This window comes from Oreochromis aureus, linkage group 3, assembly GCF_013358895.1.
Source record: "Oreochromis aureus strain Israel breed Guangdong linkage group 3, ZZ_aureus, whole genome shotgun sequence".
Taxonomy (NCBI): domain Eukaryota; kingdom Metazoa; phylum Chordata; class Actinopteri; order Cichliformes; family Cichlidae; genus Oreochromis; species Oreochromis aureus.
Window position 1 is genome coordinate 64,956,732 of NC_052944.1, and position 21,983 is coordinate 64,978,714.

General features: G+C 38.1%; 2 protein-coding genes and 1 long non-coding RNA gene across 4 annotated transcripts; 1 reads left to right on the forward strand and 2 right to left on the reverse strand.

The window, feature by feature from the left end:
* Window positions 1–611: 611 nt before the first annotated feature.
* LOC116311856 lies at window positions 612–3,920 on the reverse strand. Of its 2 annotated transcripts, none has more exons than XM_039607665.1 (5): window positions 3,588–3,920; window positions 2,983–3,002; window positions 2,793–2,904; window positions 2,525–2,692; window positions 612–1,634 (listed from the first exon to the last, which is right to left on the reverse strand). In XM_039607665.1, the coding sequence occupies exons 1-5, from the start codon at window positions 3,588–3,590 to the stop codon at window positions 984–986; spliced, it is 954 nt and encodes a 317-aa protein (XP_039463599.1). In that variant the 5' UTR covers window positions 3,591–3,920; the 3' UTR covers window positions 612–983. The 2 variants fall into 2 exon arrangements, with proteins under 2 accessions (XP_039463599.1, XP_031584929.1); XM_031729069.2 differs by lacking the exon at window positions 3,588–3,920 and adding an exon at window positions 3,139–3,553.
* A 2,847-nt stretch (window positions 3,921–6,767) lies between these two features.
* Window positions 6,768–11,043, forward strand: LOC120434113. The gene is made up of 2 exons (XM_039601631.1): window positions 6,768–7,118; window positions 9,127–11,043. The coding sequence occupies exon 2, from the start codon at window positions 9,151–9,153 to the stop codon at window positions 11,041–11,043; it is 1,893 nt and encodes a 630-aa protein (XP_039457565.1). The 5' UTR covers window positions 6,768–7,118; window positions 9,127–9,150.
* Window positions 11,044–20,546: 9,503 nt separating this feature from the next.
* LOC120437023 lies at window positions 20,547–21,639 on the reverse strand. The gene is made up of 2 exons (XR_005610767.1): window positions 21,103–21,639; window positions 20,547–20,682 (listed from the first exon to the last, which is right to left on the reverse strand). It is a non-coding gene; the product is annotated as an uncharacterized LOC120437023 (long non-coding RNA).
* Window positions 21,640–21,983: the final 344 nt, after the last annotated feature.

Genomic DNA, 21,983 nt, shown 5'->3' on the forward strand with positions numbered 1-21,983 from the left:
CCACACAGGAAGGCCCCAGAGAGCCAGTGGATTCAGAAATAGAAAGTTTTTAGTATGACGCCAACACTGCCAACCACAGTCCCGCTGTAAAACCCAGTTGCCTGGTTTACTATTCTCCACCCACACAACTGCAATCCTGTATTCATGCTGTAAATCCTAATATATTGTCATAAGTTCTGTGTGGCCTTAAAAAATGCCACATGATATTTTTTTTAAACTTTCAGTTATGGAGCAACATGTAACTAATGTTGCCCATCAGCTCACCGTAAACATGGATTTATCTGCCTCTTATCACCATTCTTAGCTGCCTTCTTCTCATTCCTCCAGAACACCACATTAAGGTCACGCAACTTCTTTTTCATCAGAACAGCAGTCTGTAAGGTTCAGATCTAACCACAAAGGGTGAACACTGAGTGAAGAGTTACAACAGAGATGAAGTTCTGGCACCGTGCTGACATTGTTTAACAGTTCCTGTTGTGTTTTCATTTTAAAAGAATAAATCACCTAATGAAAATAAAAACAAAAGCAGCAAGAAGTGGCTTACAACTCTATCACGAGTTCAGAGAAGACATTAACAAACAAAAGTAAAAAAAAAAACAATTTACACATGAAGTGATGCAATTTTTTTATTTTATTTTAAATCAAGCACCATTTTGGGAAGTTACAGTTCCTTTCAGTTTAAAATGCTACCAAGCATTTTAAACTTCCATTTATTTCACAGTGCCCTCCCGAGACATTTAACTTGTACCATCATTGTATCAGAGCATTAAACAAACAAGGATGTATTTTGTTTTATAGAATAATCATGTACACCAAACTCTGGTTTGGTGACACTAGTATAAAGTGACAAAATCATTAAATGGCAAAATAAAAAATTACATAAACTTTATCCATGGCTATATGTTGCATCCTTAAGTTACAGTAAATTACTCTTTAGAACTTTAACAGGAGAGGAGGCACTTAGACGTAAACATTCACTTTTTCTATGCTTGTTGTGGGGTGTACAAAACCATACCCTGATTAAATTTGACTTTTTTCAGTGAATTCTTGAGAGATGTCAAAACCATTTTTTTTGCAATTTCCTTATCCTTAGCTGTCCAGGACTCGGGTTTTTGTAGGTTCACTTTGTCTTTAACTTGTGCCTCGTTTTTGAACAAGTTGCTCAAACATTCTGGTTCAGCACAGTTGCCATAGGGCCAGACCTGATTTTCAGTTGTTTCCAAAGAAAACAACGTGGCACATGACTTGCAAGGAAGCATTTCTTCTCCATTCAGGAGACTAAATGCTCGACACATCACGCTTCTTGGTAATTTAATGGTTCCATCAATTTCTGTTTTGTCTTTTCTTTTGTTTTTCTTTCTGTTTGGAAAATATGTCATCACTGCGCCAGCTACATATTCATCCCATTCATGACAGCACGAAACAGCAACCATGATTCCCCTAGCATCCTTATTTGAAGTAGACATGGAGACTCCATAGTGCTTGACTGTGCCCTGATCTGCCTGAGAGATGCAGATTACAGAGGAGAATAAACACTTTTGCTCGGATTGGGCATCTTCTCTCAGGTACAAGATGAGTTCTTGTAGTGTGGCTTTGATGTCCTCCTCATTCTCATGTCCTCTTAGACGAACAATCTACAAGCAATCAAATATTAAGCTCTTGTTATCCCACAAATCCAAATATTTACTGAGTCATAAATGTCATTCTCACAAACTGTTAATGTTAACTTTTTCCTGAAAGTTATTTTTGATATTCAGGCTTTATTTGATAGGACAGCATGAAGACAGGAGACAGGAAACTGCTTCAGAAGTTATCACTCCATAAATGTAGGACTTTTAACTTTATCTTCATAGGTTTTACAGCTTTTCCTACTGATAAAAAACTCCCTTATGGCTATTTATACAAAGTAATTAAGTAATAAAGGATTAAATGTCAGAAAAGTTTCTGTTTTTCATGTATGTGTATGTGAGTATATAGTTTTATGAGTTTATGTCTATATATCTGTAAATATGTATTTCTTGGGTTTACAATTGCATATGTCACAAACGGGAAGAAAAGTGATGCTTATTGGTTCAAATAGAAGAAAGGGGTGGGATATAAATAGACTCATGCTTCTTCCTACATCTTAAGTTATTTATTGGGATTATTCTATTTTCCTTATGCTTTTTTTTTTTTTTTGATTGTGGGGGTTTTTCCTTTAATGTTGGAAATAAAGCCACACAATTCAATAGAACATTAACCAAGTGTCATAGAAGTCAATAAAAGATAACAACAATAAAACAAACTGTTTAAGAAAATGTGTTTGTAAAAACACAAACTTCTGCAAATCAATTCACTCCTATCTGCAATTTGACAGCAACTGTTACCCTGGAAAGTGACTCAAAGTTGAAGTCAACAACAGAAAAGCCAAGTTACCCTCGTCTCAGGAATAACAAACCCAGAGTTGTTAGCTAACCTCGCTTCCTGTAACACCACCTGGAGGATTAGTCTAACAACAGATGAGCTTCACAAACTAAACTCTTACCATGTCTAGCACACATGAAAATGGACTCCGCCTGGGTAGCTGAGAGAAATAGCAATCAAAAGGGTTGGGGTAAAGTGCTTTTAACTCAGCAAATTTATCACCCAGAATCTGTTCTGGGGTATAAGCTGGTTTGTTGATGGTTCCCAAAAAGAAGATGCTGTGAAGAATCTGTTCAAACAAAGACAGACTGTTTTTTATGTTGCATAAGAAGTATTTTGCATTCAAAATCCACTGACAGCCCACACATCACACCAGTCAGATACAGTACCTCATCCATTAACTCTGTAGTATTTTCTGGAGTGTTGTTGCTCACGTTCAACATTTCAGTGATTATTATCGCTGCGTTCCTCCTGAAATCATCGCTTTCTAGAAATTCTTGTCTAAAAAAAAAACCCCCAGTGAATTAATCAAAGGAAGAATTCAGTAATAAAACTTTGAATTTCAGTACATCATCTTACCCATTCTGCATTTCATCTGCCTGAAAAAATAGAAATAAAACACCTTAGAAAAGTCCACATCTCAGTGACAAAAGAAACAATAATGTTGAAAATTAATATGAAGATATACATTTAAAAGCTAAATGAAAGAGAAACTGCTCAAACGTGGCTACCCACCATTTTGAATGCACAGGAAATGAAACTTATACAAACTAAAGGCTCTCCTCTTTAGTAAAACTCTAACTGGCTTCTTTGTCATGCAGTGAACTCAAAGATCAACATTCAGGAAGTTACTGTGCAAGACGTGGCAATAGACGGAAATACACACACAGAGAGAGAGAGAGAGAGAGAGAGAGAGTAAAAAGAAAGCACATTCTCTTTCATTCAAATGTTTTACATATCAGGACATAATAAAAATCCTCTAGTCCTGTTAAAAGTAGCTCATTACAACCTCAAGAGAACTACAACACAACGTATTACACTGTGTTGTTATTTAATCAACAAAAACTAAACCAAATGCAAAAGCAGTGTGTCGAAAACTAACCACACCCCATGACTCAGCTTGTATGAAGACATACATTTAAAAACTAAATGAAAAGAGAAACTACTCAAACGTGGCTACTCACCATTTTGAATGCACAGGAAATGAAACGTATATCAACTAAAGGCTCTCCTCTTTAGTAAAACTCTAACTGGCTTCTTTGTCATGAAGCAAACTCAAAGATCAACTTTCAGGAAGTCACTGTGCAAGGCGTGGCAACAGAAGGAAATACACACACACACACACACATACACACACAGTAAAAAGAAAGCACACGCTCTTTCATCCAAACGTTTTACATATCAGGACACAATAAAAATCCTCTAGTCCTGTTAAAAGTAGTTCACAGTGATGCACGGAAGTAGCTGACTAAGTAATCTAAGCAGCTGCTCGTGCTCCCGCGGGTGGCAATAGACGATCACTTTTTGGAACAACCAGTGGCGGAGCGGGGGGGTGGCTTACTGGGCTTAAGCCCGGGTTGTTTTTTCAGAAGCCCGGGGTCTTTTGGAGTGTAATTTTTTCATAGTTAGATGCTTGGCTGACAACTGTAGAAAACAAAAAACTACACACAATATTCGAAGCACATAGTGCACACTTTGGGAATTTACGACTGTGCGTAAATCCCCCCTAATATTGGTATGATCCGAGCTCAGGCACTAAGCGGGGCGGGGCAGCTGCTGCCTGTGAGTGCGCTGTTGGACAAACGGAGCTAGGCAGACAGAGGAGAGCTTAAGTTTGACCAGGTACCAAACATTTGTACTGTACAAATAATGTAAATATGACGGTGTATCACAAAAGACTGATGTCAAACTGATCACTTGACCCATATTACGTTACTTGCTCTTCAAGTGAATCAACAATTGGCGAAATGAAAAGCCAAACAACAACAATGCTGTTTCTTTAGAGTCTTAGCTTACATGTGTGTTTATTTCATATTTTCAGTTGTTTCCCTCCACGGCTAATAAATCGGTTTCAGTAATGTACTGATATACAATAATGGACATAAGGGGCTTCTTTCAAAGAAAAAACTCTGGTAGTATTTTATATATTATGCTTTGTATGTTGTTCTACGGAAGCGTAGAGCTGCCACCCAGGCAAAAGAAAAATAGAAGTATATCACGTTATAACGTGAAAAGTTTATTGTTCTAACAAGATACTTTTCATGTTTGTACAATATACTATCATGTTTGTACAATATACTTTTCACGTTTGAACAACATAATATCACGTTATTACAATATACATAATTATCACGTTCGTACAATATAAATATCACGTTCGTACGAACGTGATATTTATATTGTACGAACAATAAAGTTATCACGTTATTACAATATACATAATTATCACGTTCGTACAATATAAATATTATATTGTACGAACGTGATCATATATTGTACAAACGTAAAAAAAAATACCATTAGAATAACATTTTTTATTGTAAGAACGTAAAACGTCTTGCGTTCGGAAACCCAAATCTATGGTAGGTGTGGAGAGCGCATGCTCTTCAGAACTGGCACTTAACTTTCAATGCCCTGCTTTCAACATGGACATAAACACTAATAGCCCACTTCTGAGATTTCTTCGGAATCGTGGTGTACCTGAGGACTGTCTCTTACGAATGCTACAAGAACGCGTAAGTGCTCTCTTGAGGGGGAAATTTGTTAAACTCGCTTTTTACGAAGTTACAGCGTCTAAAAATGTGACATATTGCTAAGTTAGCAACCACAGCGGTTTTCGCTTCTCTCGCTTTGACTGCGTAAGGACGTAACGGTAGGCTGCATTGGTGTGGATCCAGAGGTGGGTCGAGTATCCAAAAATTGTACTCAAGTAAGAGTATCATTACTTTAAAATATTATTACTCAAGTAAAAGTAAAAAGTAGTCGTCAAAAAAGTTACTCGAGTAAGAGTAAAGAAGTACTTGGTGAAAAGGCTACTCAAGTAAGAGTATCTAGTGAGTAACTGTTTGAAATGTCCGATTTATTTTATAAATAAATGCTATCAGACAATCAAAAATAAATAAATATACAAATTTTAGTATTTTCAAAAGGAATATATGTAAAAAGATCCACAAAATAAGGCACAACAATTCTAATTTCAAGATTTCAGTTTTTCACAACGTAAAGCTTTTTCAAGCAAAACCCACAGTAAATATATTCACATTTACAGCAGCCTCAGAGAAAACATTAGAACGAGGCAACTTCAACATAACAGACTGCAGCTGATGCGCCAGAATGTCATACTAGGGCTGGTTCTTTTAAATACAAGGAGGGATTAAGTAAATCAGAAACAAATGACACAGAGATGCAACAGGTATAATCAGGAAAAGTTTATTCCCAAGGCAGGCAGCAGGAATAAAAAAAACAAAAAAAACCACATCTGTGCTAAAATTCCATAAGAATAGACATTCTAACAAAACTTATTCTGTATACTAAAATACCCTGAAGTATAGACAGTGGATTAACACAATGTAATATGTAAAAATGTAAAAACTACACTCACAAATAAACACTGAAATCAGAGTAAAACTAATTATAAAAGACAAATACAAATTTCCACTATGTGGATGTTCGTATGTGTATGGCTCACTTTACCATAAATTGTTTCTTCAGTGAAATGGTGGTTCAGCTTCAGCTGAAAGATTAATTGCCTCTGTTTTCAGTTTTGTTCAAAAAAGAATGACTTCATATAGGGAAAAATATATATCGCATATGCAGGACACCTTAAACTAGTTTTTAAATTAAGCAGCAAGGCAGAACAAAGTCGGGGCTGTATCAAGACACAGGGACTAAACCCCAATTCAACCAGACCCAGAACTGATCTGGAATTAAAACAGGACTACAACAGTTCAAAATCAGGACTACTTAGGATTTAACCAAGACAGAACTAGAACCAGAACTAGATGATAGTAGCACTAAAAACCATCATAGACCTGCACTACACTTATTTTTTAATTCTACCAAAGTCCACTATTTAGATTCAGAAAAGTTTATATAATTATTTAGCCTTGTTGTGCAAACAAGCCTGCATAACTTAATAAATATAGAATTTGAAAAATAACAAACCTAAAAAGAAACACTAGGTACGAGATACATGAGTACCTATGATACGGTGATACTTTTGGTAAACAACCATTTGACTAACATGTGTGTCTCACCTGCTCTTGTTCCTCTCTCTCCCTCTTTGTGCTGACATTCATCAAATATACAGTGGAAACCAGATATTTATAAACTCTTCAGATAAAAACACAAACATTTTTAATTGTAACATCAAATCAGACAGCAGTTTGCTCTCAAGGTTCTTGCTGTGAAGCTGTGACCGTTTGGCAGTGAACAGGAGTCCTGCATGACTAAAAAGTCTCTCACAGGCTGCAGATGCAGGAAGAGCTGTATTGACTTTGATCGACAGCTTCTTGATCTGAGGAAAGCCATGCAATAGATCCACACCTCCAGTGAATGGACATTGGACAGTGAAAGGTACCTCTCCAGTTCCTCTGCTTCTGGCTTTCCTGACCCCATGGATCCATCATCTTCGTCGGTTAGGCTGCTGTTTGTGCTGGCCTCATCCAGCTCTGTGTCTAGGTGATGTCTGATGAAGTGGAGACCTGTGGAAAGACGTAAGGTTTTCAAAAGAATTCGGTCTGGTCATCATAGTGCTGTATACACTGCCAAGCTGCAGATGTTTGTTTGGAGCTAGCCTCCAAAAGCTGCCCATACACTGTGCGATTTTTGGCCCATTTTGAGACGATTTTTCAGTCGCGCAACAGTTTTGGGGATCGGCCGTGTTTTGCCTTAATCATGTGTGCATCGTGTAGTATACATGGGGTAACAAAAAGCAGCTAACACCTCACGACCAGCTCCCAATCATCAATCGTATTGTCGCATGATAATCAAACCAGTTTGAAATCCACGACTACAACAACCAAGAGTTGAATGGACATTGCTGCTCAATCACAGCTGCTTGGTCAATGTTTTTCATTAGTAATTTAGCAGAGTTGATGTGTGTCTGAGTGAGTGAAAGACAGAGAGGGAGAGCGAGGGACAGATTTTGTATGATAAGCTTCATGTTACGGACGCACAGTTTGAGCACTCAGGTCGCATCAGAGCATCAGGCCGTATAGTGTGAGACCCTGCATCGTGACCTATGAACTTCTAACCTCTGCGATTTAATTGTACAGTTTGAGCAGGAGCGGAATAACGTGACTGAAAAAAACTCGCACAGTGTTTGCCCAGCTTAATGTGGACTGTTTGAACTAAACAAGCTGCTGTTTCACATAATAAACCCTGTCAGCCGCAGTATTGCCTTCTGTTTTAACAGTTAAAGCAGTAGAGACGAGCTGTTTGCATGTGCGTGGAACTCTAGCGTCATTAACCAGGCTAGCTGTTAGCTTATAGCTCACGCTAGCTAACCAGCGAGCAGTTAAAAAGACAGCCGAAGCTGCACAAAACACCCACAAACTTATCTCACTACAACGTAGGGCCGGAAATATGACTCGTAGCTCGAGCTCGACACAGCTGCTGTAACATAAGACTGACATCCAGCTAACCACAGCTAAAAAGATATTTAGAGAAAACTTACCGTTTCCTCAGGTTAAACGAGTTGAGTTGTTTCACGCTGGTTTGTTTTGGCTCTCACTGAAGACACCGACACTGCAGACATAGCTGTTCTTTTGTGCTGCTTTTAAGCGAAACATTCTTTGTATGTGAGGCCAAAGATGTTCGTCCTCTTCAGCTCTAGCGTAGACTCTGCCATCACATTTCTTCTTTCTGTGTGTCCGCTACTTTGAAACGCTTGGGCCGCTCCGCCCGCCACGGTTTCAAACTGGTCATGTGACTGTATGGCCACGTCTCATTGGTAAAAAAGTTACCGGAAACTCCACTGACGGCATGTTATCTAATGTGTTAAACTAATTATTTTTTTTAAAGTAACGAGTCGAATTTTGCAAATGTAGCGGAGTAAAAGTACCGCTTTCTTCTTCATAAATGTACTCAAGTAAAAGTAAAAGTATTGTGCAAAAAGGTACTTAAAAAGTACATTTTTTTCAAAAACTTACTCAAGTAAATGTAACGGAGTAAATGTAGCTCGTTACTACCCACCTCTGTGTGGATCTATATGGAATCGAGAATGTAAAACAAATTAACCCGCTGTATAAAACTGGGTCGTTGTTATGACCACAGTTATTAAATGTTACTAATTGCAGATTCCAGGTTTCTTAAATATATCACTATATTATGTGATGCACAATGTTTCCTTGTTTATCTAAAAACAAATGAATTAAACTGTGTTTATATTGATATTTGGCTTCAATTTTAAAAACCAATGAGTTCAACCCTTTGTGCACTGTGCAAATGAAAGATACGTGAATACTAATTTACTTTTTCAAATGTTGTATATACTGTAATATTTCTATTAATGACATGTTAGGGAATCTGATTAATGTTGCTGGCATAGAGAGAGAAAAAGAATAAATGCTAAATATTGATGGCTGCCACTAAAATAATAACAGACAATTACACAAACACATGTGAAATGTACATACATTTTTTTAGTGAGGTACCTCATGTGGTGTGGCAGCAGGTATACCTTGTACTTCTGTATGGTAATAAATATCTCTGTTATTACAGATTGATGCCACAGTGATTGATTTCATGGATGACAAGACCCTGTCTGGTTACATCCCAACATATGGTGATCGAATAGCTGCCAGACGGTTCTGCTTGGAAAACAGTGGTGCAAGTACTAAGGAATCAAGAAAAAACTCATTGCTCGAAAAATTGAAGGAAAAGATGGGAATCAATGAAAATGAGAAGAAACCTGATCATGAGGAGGCATTTGTTTCTAAGAGAAAAAGAACATATGCAAAAAACAACAGATGGGCTGAGAAAAAGACTCGAAAAATTGAGTTAGGGTGGATCCATGAAGGTAAGCAAGTGAGAAAGCGCAGAGGAGGAGGAACAAGGACCTTTGATGTGCCCAAAGACTCCAAAAAAGCTGACATGTTACAGTATGCTAAAGATCTTTTCTTTCCAAGTGGAAAAAGCAAATTTGGAAGATGGGAGGTGTTCAGTCATGACATATTAGACTATCAGGAAGAGGCTGTATTTGATGAAGATGTCACAGTTGGAGAACTCTACTCAGCACTTAAAATGGGAATATTGAGATTTTACTTGTGCACAAGAAGATTTTCCAATGATGAAGATGATGAAGAAGTTTATGATAGAGGGAAAACACATGTAAACAATGTTACACAACTGACTGACTCACATCAAGGAGATGAAGAAGCTTTCCACACTGTTGTGATCTCATCATCAGAATCTAGGAATGCTGATGAAGATGTATTATTAGACACATCTGAGGTAATGATTGGACCCTACCTTGGAGAGCCTCTGCCTTGTCAACTTGATGACACTGTAACAGATGAACCATTCCTGCAGTTTGAGGAAGATGATCTGGTCATCACATCCATTACACTTCCTCCAACAAACACAGCAGTCAGTAGTCCAGGTACAAGCAATGAAGCAATAAGCTCTGCAGGATCATATGATGTTGTCTGCATTACCATCAAACTTCACAGGGTTACTATTCTGGAGGAGATGATCAGCCAGTTCAAAGATCCAGCACTCCTCATACACCCTCTAAAATACACCTACATTGATGAAAAAGGAGCTGATGCAGACGGTGTATCAAGAGATGTGTATGCTGCATTTTGGTCAGAGTTTGTGGACAACACAGCTGAAGGAGAGGAGTTCAGAGTGCCATCACTGTCACCTAAATGGCAGGAAGAAGAGTGGAAATCCATGGGTAGAATTTTACTGAAGGATTTCAAGACCATGGATATTTCCTTGTCGCCTTGCTCCTGTTTTCACAGTGGCACTCATCTTGGTGAGAATCAAGTATCAGATGATCTGCTGTTTGAAAGTCTTCTCTTTTACCTAAGTCAATCAGATAGGGATCTGATAACAAGGGCTCTAAAAGAAGATCTTTCAGATGAAGACAGGGATGAAGTGCTGGATCTCATGGATCGCCTGGATGTATCAGTGCTTCCAACCAAAGAGAACTTAAAAGGCCTTCTTCTGAAAGTCGCACACAAACAATTAATCCAAAAACCAGCATATGCCGCAGAGAAAATGTCCTTAGTTGCAAGCCACTTCCTAAAAGAAGCTTTTCAAAGCCCACAAGATGTCCTACAAATGTATGAAGATAAAAAGCCAACAACGAGAAAGCTTTTGAAGTTGCTTACTGCCTCTCCCACCACTCAAGCAGAGAAGCAGAGCTTCAGATTTCTGCACCAGTACATCAGAGGACTTGACGATACAGGACTGAGAAGGATGTTCAGGTTTCTTACTGGGTCAGATGTCATCTGTGTTGACAAGGTTGAGGTACTGTTCACGCCTGTGGATGGACTGGCACGACGACCTGTGGCACACACATGCGGCCCTCTTCTGGAACTACCATGGACATACACGTCCTACCCAGAACTACGAAATGAACTGGACAATGTTTTGGCTGCTAAAAGCTCTTATGAGTTCAGCATAGCTTGATTAAAGTCCATCATGTTTAAACCAAATAATGAAAGGTTTGCAATAATAATGAGGGCTATGAAGCTATAAAGTTTAGTTAAACCCACAAACAGGGTGTTCCTGTTTGTGGGTTTAACCAAACGTTATAGCTGTATATAAAAAAAAAGAGCTTAGATTTCAGGGAAGTGTTTTATTAGTAACCCCCAAAAACTTTTTTTTTTTCATATTTGAATTTATTTTCAAAAATTGTGGATAACATCAATTTGTTTCCACCATGAAAATGTAAATTTCAGTTTAAGTTTTCATACTTAAAAGTTTTACTAGTTTAAATGTTAACTAATTATGTTTAATAAGTTCATATGGTTACCAGCAAGAGGTGAACTATGCTTATTATTAGTTCTTATCATGTGTCAAGGTCCTTTTCCACAGGTCTGTGGTACAGTTTTGTAGGATACAAGATGTCTGCTAGAGGGGATGTTTTGTTTAGTAATAATTCAAAAGATTTAATATTAATTATTTTCAAGTATCTTTTTTTTTTTTTACCTTTCCACAAGTCATTTGTTTAGAACATATTTTAAGGGAATAACTTTGGAAGGCAGTGTGTTTGATGCAATAGTTGACTGGGATAAAAGACAGAAAATTGGCACATAAGTTAAGTTTTGTAGTGTTTATCAAGAATCCGTGTTTTCTTCTCCTTGAACACAAATAAAAGGGAGGTTAACATCTAACAGTGTTTGGTAATTATTACATAATGCAGAATTTTTATATTTGCCAGTTTACAAGAAACTGTTCGTGGGTGAATAACAGTTGCACAATGTTTTCAGTCAAATTGAAAACAATATTTCATGAATGAGAATGTATAGGATCAGCAGTTTAAAAATGTTTTTCAACAGTCTTAAAACAGAAATCAGATATAATAGAAATTCAGTTAAAAAATAACTGGAAATGCCAAAAGGTTGAGATTATTCAATGCACGTCTTTCTGCTGATTTATTTTTAAAACATTTTGCGTATTCAAGCATTTACTTCAATGTTCTCATTAATAAACAGGTGTCAAATGTTTTCTTTAGATGGGAAGCAAACACCTGTTTTTTGCATAAATGTCTCAGTCAAAATATTAAAAAAAGAAATGCAATACTAATACAAGGACCTGCTTTAATTTTGATTCTTCACTGAGTACACAGATTTGGTTAAATATATTTAGACATGCTTGCTTGCTACTATCTTGAACCAAAAATCCAAACAAAATAATAATAATTGTCTTTTCTATTGTTTATTGCACAAATAAAACATTGTACCAAAAAATATGTGCGTAAAAAGTCCCAAACCCAATTATATTAAGGTTTATAAGTCCTTCAGTATATAGGCTCTCAGGAAGAGATACAGTTCAATGGATTCATCTGCTGTGCTTGGTGGAAGTAAGAAGTTCTCTGACATTATAAGGCAACACAAGCTGAAAACGGTTTCATCACAGGTATAAGGTCCTCTCTGTTGGCATTCTTGCTTACAAGCATCCACTGCCTCCCGAGAAACCTCTTTCAGATGATCCTGTCCTCCAAAGAGATGAGGGATGGTGTACATGAGAATCGGACGTCCACTTGGAGCAACTGCATTTCTGCTTTCTGCGATTATGTGGGTGTTCCACATATGTGCAACTTGCTGCAGCTCTTCCTATTAAATATTAAAAATTAAAAAATCTCATATCAGTAAAAGAACACATTTCTCTTGGCTCAACATGTTACCCAAAAGCACCACACAGTGACAGTCAGAAAAACAGAGTTTATCAAAAATACTCAACAAGAATAACAGTGATAGACACGTGATACAAGTTATTAAACGTGAATTGTTTTAGACAGTGTGATTTTATGTTTCTGGTCAGTGAAATATGCATTTTTTCATATCCTGAACACAGTGATAATAGGGATGGTGCATGATGGGTGTTAAAGCAAACTTTTTATTCTCTCTCCGTGTCTCTCTTTCTCTCTAACACACACACACACACACACACACACACACACACACACACACACACACAATGACTCATTAAAAGAATATAAACATGGTTACATACCTCGATGACGTTCAGGCACGTAAACAATATGAGCTGCTTGTCCAAAAAACATCCAGAAAAGCAGTCATGGTCTTTTAGTTCCTGGAGACGATTTATCCAGTGCTGAGCATGATGTCGTCTCAGAAAGGCCCACCAGCCTTCAATACGCTGATTGTGATTGCTGGATCCAGTAATAAAACAGTTTCTGACGTTCGGATCCATAGTCCATCGCAAGAATCGTTGCATCTCCGCCATTATGACATTTTCTGTTCCCAAATCAGAGCGAATCCTAGCAGGTGTTCCCATCCTCTTTTCAACTTCTGCTATGAAATATCCAGCAATGACTTTGGGATCATTGTTTGTTGAATAGGCATGAAGCCAAATCATAACTCTCGAAAAGCCATCAATAGCTCCATTTATACAGATTCCAAAAGGCTTGAGTTTGTCATAGGAGTCAACATGCCACATGAAATTTGGTCCAGGATTTACATACGTGCGTCGCATTAGGCGATTTCTGCGTCGTTGCTCAACACCGTAAGGGTCAAGATATTTCAGTAAATGTCTCACAGTACTCTGCGTGACAACATAACCTGCCTGAATGCAGTTCAGGTGGTGTAGTTTGTATCCATGGAGCCTCCCGTGTCCCTCCAGTTGATCAATAAGAAATCCTGCCACCTCAATCGGATCGGACTCATTCTTTCTCCTGTACAGTCCCATGCGTTTTAGGTTTCTTCTAAGTGTCCGCATGCTTATCACAATACTGTCCAAACTGCTCAATAACAGCAAAATCTCCCCATGCCTCAATCCAAGCATAAAATAGAACTTAATTAATTCCAATAAACGTGCCATTTTCTCGCACTCTGATCTGTACTGTCACCACTTCACTATGTTTTACGGCAATATATCATGCTCGAACAATAAAAGATATGTTATAACATGAAAACTTTATCACGTTCGTACAATATAATATTTATATTGTACGAACGTGATAATTATGTATATTGTAATAACGTGATAACTTTATTGTTCGTACAATATAATTATCACGTTCGTACAATATAATATTTATATTGTACGAACGTGATAATTATGTATATTGTAATAACGTGATATTATGTTGTTCAAACGTGAAAAGTATATTGTACAAACATGAAAAGTATCTTGTTAGAACAATAAACTTTTCACGTTATAACGTGATATACTTCTATTTTTCTTTTGCCTGGGTGGCAGCTCTACGCTTCCGTATTGTTCAGTATATTTCTATGCAAAACAAGAGGAATTTCAATACACAGCAGTTTATTCACAGTTTAAACCAGATATTTACATACACTTTATGGAAAACACAAGAACATTTTTTTACTGTACAACATCAATTTAGAGTAAACTTGTTTTGTTTTGGATAAATAAATATTGAAATATTTTTTGAATTAGTTAAATGTCAGAATAAAGAGAGACAGAGCTGTCTATCACTTTCATCAAATTTAGGAGTACATATACACTAAGTTTACTGTTAATTAATAAGAAACTCCAGACGATTCCATTCTGAGCTGAAGAAGCTTCTGATAGGTTAGTAGAGTCCATGTGAGTAAATTGGTGGCACAGCTGTGGATGCATATAAGGCAAAACACAGAGCCTGTTTCTTTGACATGGGAAAATCAAGAGATGTCAACCAAAACACCAGGAAAAGAACTGTGGAGCTCCATAAGTGTGGCTCAATTTGAATACAATTTGGTGCCATTTGCAATTAAGAAATACAGATAGTTTCTCTCTTTACTCTTAAAGTTAACAAATATGTTTTTATATTTATCAATCTAAAAAAAATAAACATTTAGTCTGATTTGATGTTACAATGAAAAAAGTGTTTGTGTTTTGATCTGAAGAGTTTGTAAATATCTGGTTTCAACTGTATATTTGATGATGTTGGTGTTTGGCTTGATTGTCAGCACAAAGAGGGAGAGAGAGGAACAGAGAGAGAGAGAGAGGAGCAGAGATGGAACAAGAGCAGGTGAGACAGACATGTTAGTCAAATGGTTGTTTACCAAAAGTATCACCGTATCATAGGTACTCATGTATCTAGTACCTAGTGTTTCTTTTTAGGTTTGTTATTTTTCAAGTTATATATCTATTAAGTTATGCAGGCTTGTTTGAACAACAAGGCTAAATAATTATATAAACTTTTCTGAATCTAAATAGTGTACTTTGGTAGAATTAAAAAATAAGTGTAGTGCAGGTTTATGATGATTTTTAGTGCTACTATTATCCTAAGTAGTCCTGATTTTGAACTGTTGTTGTCCTGTTTTAATTCCGGATGAGTTCTGGGTCTGGTTGAATTGGGGTTTAGCCCCTGTGTTTTGATACAGCCCCGACTTTGTTCTGCCTTGCTGCTTAATTATAATATTTTTCCCTATATGAAGTCATTGTTTTTTGAACAAAACTCAAAACAGAGCCAATTAATCTTTCAGTCATTTCTACCCCCCCCCCCCCCCAAAAAAAAAAATCCCACATGCATACTACCCTTTAGGGCTAAGCCCCGGGTGTTTCAAATGTCTGGCTCCGCCTCTGGGAACAACACCGGTAAACACCTCCGAAACGCGCGTGTCCGTGTATCACATGACTTACCCTAACAGACCGAACCCTTAAGGAGCTTAATGTTCAACATCCTTTATCTATTAAAATTACAGAAGGAGAAGTGTCACAAGAATAATGTATATATGTGTGATCAGCTACATGAAATGTAGCCTTTCATTATTTGTCATTAAGCAAATTTCTAAATTACTTTTCACCTAGCAGGGCTCTAGACTAACTTTTTGACATGGGCGCACCGGTACGCCTAACTTAAAAAATTTAGGCGTACCGGCACAAAAGTTAGGCGTACCGGCACAAAAGTTAGGCGCACTCAAATTTTTCAACCGCTTCGGTTAACACCGCAGTTTTACATGTGCACCTTCTTTGGGGGGGAAGTCCATACAGACAATATTCATTTCTAAATTATTAACTAACAATCTTGTGCTTAAAGTGCTTTGTCAATATTGTAGAAAATGTTAAAGTTAATCATCATCTTGGCTCCTCTGACGACCTGTTTGCTGCTGCCTGCTGCTGAAAGGCAGTGGGGAGAGGGGACACTTGGGCAGTGCATTTATTGCAGCATAAAGTGTGTTTTCTGGATACACTGCTGCTTTTTCAGCATTCAAAGATTGATGGCACCATGTCAGAGCTGGCTATGAATTTCAGACAGATCAGGCCTTAACTTAACACAAAAGTTATCAATAGTTATTTTCATCTTTTCTTATTACCCACAGCTACATCCACTTTTCTCAAGCCTAGGCTGCTCACTAGGGCTGGGTATCATCACTGATTTCTATAATCCATTCGATTCCGGTTCTCAAAGTCCTGATTCGATTCAGTTTAGCCCCAGACAGTCAGAAATATTATAATTCTGATCGTTTATCAGTACTGATACATGTGAGACTTCATCAGAATTGTGAACATCACAGCAGATGCCTTTGTGTCATAGTAACTGAGAATAAAACACAGAAAAACATGAAGGAGATTTTCCTGGTCTGGCGTTTTATAGCAGATAACCTTAAAAATATTCTGCAATTTTGCATAATTTTAAGAAGTTTAAATTTCTTCAGTATTGAACAGCAGAAATTAGGCTTTCTTGTCGGACGTCATTTACATGAAAAATGAAAAAGACAGCGCTGTAAACAACGGTAGACTGGTGGGTAATAAGCGAATGAATAATCCAGAAAACAGAGATTTGAGACGGGAAACTGTTCTTGAAGTACACACAGAGAGCTGTGTAGGAAGTGTAATTTTTATCGTGGTGGAAGCAAAACAGCAAAAGTCAGAGGGAATTCATGACGACATTGATCAAATGTGAAGCGTAGTTTGCTGCTTCTTTTGCTGCTGGCTCGGCGAATTTTGGTTGGAGAGACAAAACCTGCAGCTCAGAATCAGCGCAAAAAGACGTAAACACAGCGCGGACCCGACGCATCAGAATCGCTAAGCTCCGACAGCGTGTCCGTCTGCGGGCCGTCCGGTGAGAAAGCCGAGAAAGACAAAGCTGATTCTGATGCGTCGGGTCGCTCTGTGTTTACGTCTTTGTGTGGAATCCGTTAATGAATTGATATTGCCTTATTAAAGCTACTCACCTCCCTCTTCTACCTGCACTTTCCACTGGACCACGGCCAATCAGAGAGGTCCCGCCCCTGACTATCTCTGATTGGTTTAGTCCACGATAGGGGCATAATGTGTGTCTGTTGTTGACCACACGGAGAGTTGCAGAGATTTTTTTTTTGTTACCCAAACAGGTGCGACCAAATGTTGGTAACAGTTGGTCGCACCGGTGCGACCAAATGTTTTTTTTTAGTCGCACCACGGAAAAATTTGGTCGCATTTGCGACCAAATTGGTCGCACTCTAGAGCCCTGCCTAGTAACTTGTGTGATGAACTTATGCAGATACTAACCGCTTCCTGTTTTTAAAGAACATTTAGATGTAGAGAAGAGAAAGCTCAGCTCTTTTTACAAGAACATACAGATGTAGAAAGGGAAAAACCCGCTGCTCTGAGTGACGTTGTTATCTTTGTAACACACACACACACACACACACAGAACAATCTTGTATAAATAAAGAACGCAGACGGTGACAAAGCGCGAGTCCATGAGTGTCTCCTGTGCGAGCGAGTGCGAGAGAAAGAACTGCAGTGTTTGTGTTTTCTAACTCAGATGTCTCAGCTGAAGAACGGCAGGGTGATTTAAAGAAATCCCCTGTCAAGAAGAAAATAATCATCAGAGCAGGAATCATGATAAATAGATTACCAGTACATAAAAACATATCATTTGCATAATTTCTCTGATAACGCTGCATTGGATGGGTTTATTAACGGTAGGCTGAAATTGTACTACAGTCTGCTGATGAGGAACTATTTTTAGTGTTGAATAAAAAGTCCTCCACAATCTGTATATGAATTGTCATTAAAACCATAGAGATTATTACTTGTAAAGGAAAAAAAGTGGGACAATACCCATCAACATATAGTGTATATTTTTGGAAACACTACAAAGATACAGGTAATTCTGGGTTCACCGGAATTGCAGATTAGACTGGTGGACAACTGGTGACAGCATCAGTGACAGGGATGCCAAAAGGAAGAACAAATTAATCATCAACGCTGTAAGCAGAATTAGGAGGCGTCAGAGTCAGCGAGGGTCAGAGGTCAATGAACAAATTGCTCACCTTCATGGATAATGCATCACCCTCAAAAGGATTCAAAATCTTGGCCATGAAGAACAGTTCAGGAAACTTATTTTATTGTTTCGTCTGTGAAACTGTACAAATGAAATGTAAATTATGTTAAAGGCAAACACATTTGTAAGCCATAAGAAACAAACATGCTTTGCATTATGCCTTTAAACATCTGTATAGATTTGATACAGTATTTATTAAATGAATTTTCTAACATGTCTTACATGGTGAGAGTATTTTCTTTTTAGACACCTCACCCTCACTACTGGAACTTCAACATTATGCACTCCATACTGTACATTAATGCCACTGTTTTGCACATACCAACCTCTGTATATTTTATATTTTATATATCTTATTTTATTGTTTACTCTATTTCATTTGTAAAACATGTATATACACACTCACACACACACACACACACACGTAGAAAAACATATTTAGTACACACATTCAGTAATGTATATACCTTTATATATGGTACATATATTTATTACTTTTTAGATTAACCATTTTTATATTTTGCTTGTTGCACGTTATTGTATTTTGCACAACTCTGTTGCTTGTGAAGCTCGCACACAAGAATTTCACTCGCATGTACTGTACCAGTGTACCTGCACATGTGACGTGACAATAAAGGTGATTTGATTTGATTTGATTTGATCAATGATATGTATTTTTTTATGACTAATTAATACTCTACTGAACACACGGCAATGACAACAAACGTGGAAATTTTGTAATTTCTTGTTTAAATTTGATAATATTTTAGGCAGTATATTTTCTTAGCCTCTGTCATACTCTGTTAACACAGCAATCTCAGAAACCGTACAGTAAATTTGTCTGTGGATGACAGGGTGAAGAGTGGAGAAGGCCTAGAGTCAGAATCCAGTGAGATATCTGTATCACCTTGTACAGTTTATATGTAATCTGATGTCAAAGATGAAGATATTAAAAGTACAGTACTGTGTACTCAATTTTGCTCTACATGGGCCTGATATCCACTTACGAGCACTGTTCCCTCTAACGTGTGCTCATGTGCAATGGCACACTGCTGACACGGCCCCTACGCACAGAAAATCTGTGCTGCGCACAAAAAAAGATCCAACCTGACTTGGAATTACAATAAATACATGTATTTATTTTAATTTCGCAGATTTTCTGTGCGCAGAGACCGTTTCAGCACTGTGCGATTGCACACGCGCACAGCTTAGAGGACATTATATATTATACTGCTGCTGTTCAATCAAAATTTTAAACGAATATCCTCATATGTGGCTTTCATTTTTCTTAAAAACAAAAATTAGGTAAAAAAAAAAAAATCTGGTAATTCTTTGTTTTTACATTCATCGGGCCCCAATGTGCCCAAATATCAAAGTTAAAGTTCGGGTCTTAGGAGGTTAAAGGTTCCTGTGATTAAACAGTTAATTCTTACCTGCAGATGTAAATGACAGGAGAAAGCCAAACATGACCCCGCAGATTAAGACAGATGTTCCAGCTTCCATAGTGCGCTGCTCTCTGGATCAAAAGGTGTGAGTCTGTCCGAAGATGCTGCTACTTATCGGGCCAACCCCGTCTGTTGACGATTTTCAACGTCGGCGTAGGCAAGATCAGACATAGTTTCTGAAAATGTGAACTAGCTCCGCTGCTTTCAGTCAGTCAGATACCATTCCATGTGCATGCTTCCTGTTTTGTTTGAGTAGAGTAGCTCAGTCCAGAGCACTTTATTTGCTTGTGGCGCATTTTAGTTATTTTTATACTGCTAATACTAAATGCTTAATAATTTATAGTTGTTTCGTCATATTATTATTGTCACATTGGCTGGTTTTGTCTCAAAATCTGTCATTTTGTTAGTATTTTAGAGAGTCTGAACACACACACAGCAGGGCCAAACATGATGAATAACTAAAGTGCTCAGCAGGAAGTTTTCATAAAGTAAGACTAAAGTTAAATGACTGAAATAAAATCTCTTTAATGGGTTTATTTAAAGTTCATAGAGGAATGAATCACTGTTTATGTGATGTTACAGCTGTCTGTGTCACTGTGAGATATGAATGAATTTATGTTTATAGTCAGTAAACTTTCACAGTATTTTACTGAGCTAACTGAAGATCAATGGACTACAGTAAAACATGTACTGAGATTGTTATGTATGTTTGCACTGATTGCCGATCACGCTTCAACTGAGTCGTCCTCGGTCAGAAGGAATGGTACTCCACAGTGACGTAGTTCAAATAACTTTAATAAGGAGGTGGCAGATGACATCAACAGGATGTACAGCTTTGGTGGGGAAGCGATGGCATTACAGCATTCACATGCAGGTAAAGGGAGTGTGAGTGTGTATATGAGTGTGTGTGGTCATCTGTCAACAGAAAGAACAAACATTTGTATTAACCCCTATGAATAGCAGTGTACCGCTTCTGCAGTACTGTGGGTTTCCAGCGTAATGTTATATGAGCTGCCATAACCTCATGGCCACTAGATGGCACCCTAAGACCATAAATGAATTTCTAGCTGGTATATACATTAGCAAACAGGATCTCTACAGATTACAACGATTCAGATAATAAACACAGTAAATAGTTACATCCACCTCCAACCACAATGCTTGACCGTAGGTCGTATATTAGATGAGATATCAGCTGCGAACAAGGCTGCCTGTAGTAGGCCAACAACGTAGCTTAGCGATAGCAACGGGACTAGCTTCTTACGTAGCAAATTACACAGAGCAGATTACACAGATAAAGTCAAACAATTATCACTCTCATCTTATAATACTCACATGATAAGCACGCACACAGGGTTAACACACACACGAATGCAAGGAAAAACGTTAATCCTCCGACACCTCCGACACACCTCTCATCTGTGCAGAACTGCGCTGAACACGTTCCCAACCGGAAGTACAGATACCGAGGTGCATCATGGGTAACGTAGTCTAAACAGTTAAAGTGACCAAGCGGACTTTTAACAGCCGCCCCTGTATTTGTATGGAAATACACACATGCTAAAGTCCTTCTATTTTGAAACAGTATCATCTGAGTCCTCAGGAACTTTGGGAAGTTCCACCAGCTTAGTTACCGGGCGAACATAGATACTGTCTTTAACCTTGACTTCGGCAGCTCGAACAATGCCATCAGTCCCTGGAAAAACTTGGGAAATGGTACCCACAGGCCAAAGGCCTCTAGGCAGATTAGCGTCCACAATCATAACAGCTTGTCCCACGGCCATGTTGTCAGTGGACTTCCTCCATTTCTGTTGGAGTTGCAGTCCTGGGAGATAGTTCTGTATGAACCGCTTCCAGAAGTGGTCGCTAATGACCTGACTGTGTCTCCATCTTCTGGTTGAAAGAGTACCTGAGGGCCGTAGAACTGCCTGGGGCAGTGCTGAATCATGCCGCCCATCAAGAGAAGATTTGGTGTGATGGGATCTGGGTCAGCTATGTCAGCTGATGCATAGCCGAGTGGTTTTGAGTTCAAAATGCCCTCAATCTCTATGAGGGCTGTGAGTAGGACTTCTTCGGCCACAACTTGGTCCTTCAGGACTACTTGCAGAGCTGACTTCACTGCTCTGATTTCCCTTTCCCAGGCTCCTCCGAAATGAGGAGAGTGTGGGGATTGAAGCAGAAGTTGATAGTCTGCTTGGCTAGCTGCTGCTTGAGGT

Coding starts and splice junctions, on each gene's coding strand:
- LOC120434113 (XM_039601631.1), top strand. CDS start 9,151: ATGGATGACAAGACCCTGTCTGGTTACATCCCAACATATGGTGATCGA.
- LOC116311856 (XM_039607665.1), bottom strand. Junction 2,693..2,792: donor CTACAGAGTTAATGGATGAG/GTACTGTATCTG, acceptor TTGTTTGAACAG/ATTCTTCACAGCATCTTCTT. Junction 1,635..2,524: donor TTTCATGTGTGCTAGACATG/GTAAGAGTTTAG, acceptor GATTGCTTGTAG/ATTGTTCGTCTAAGAGGACA.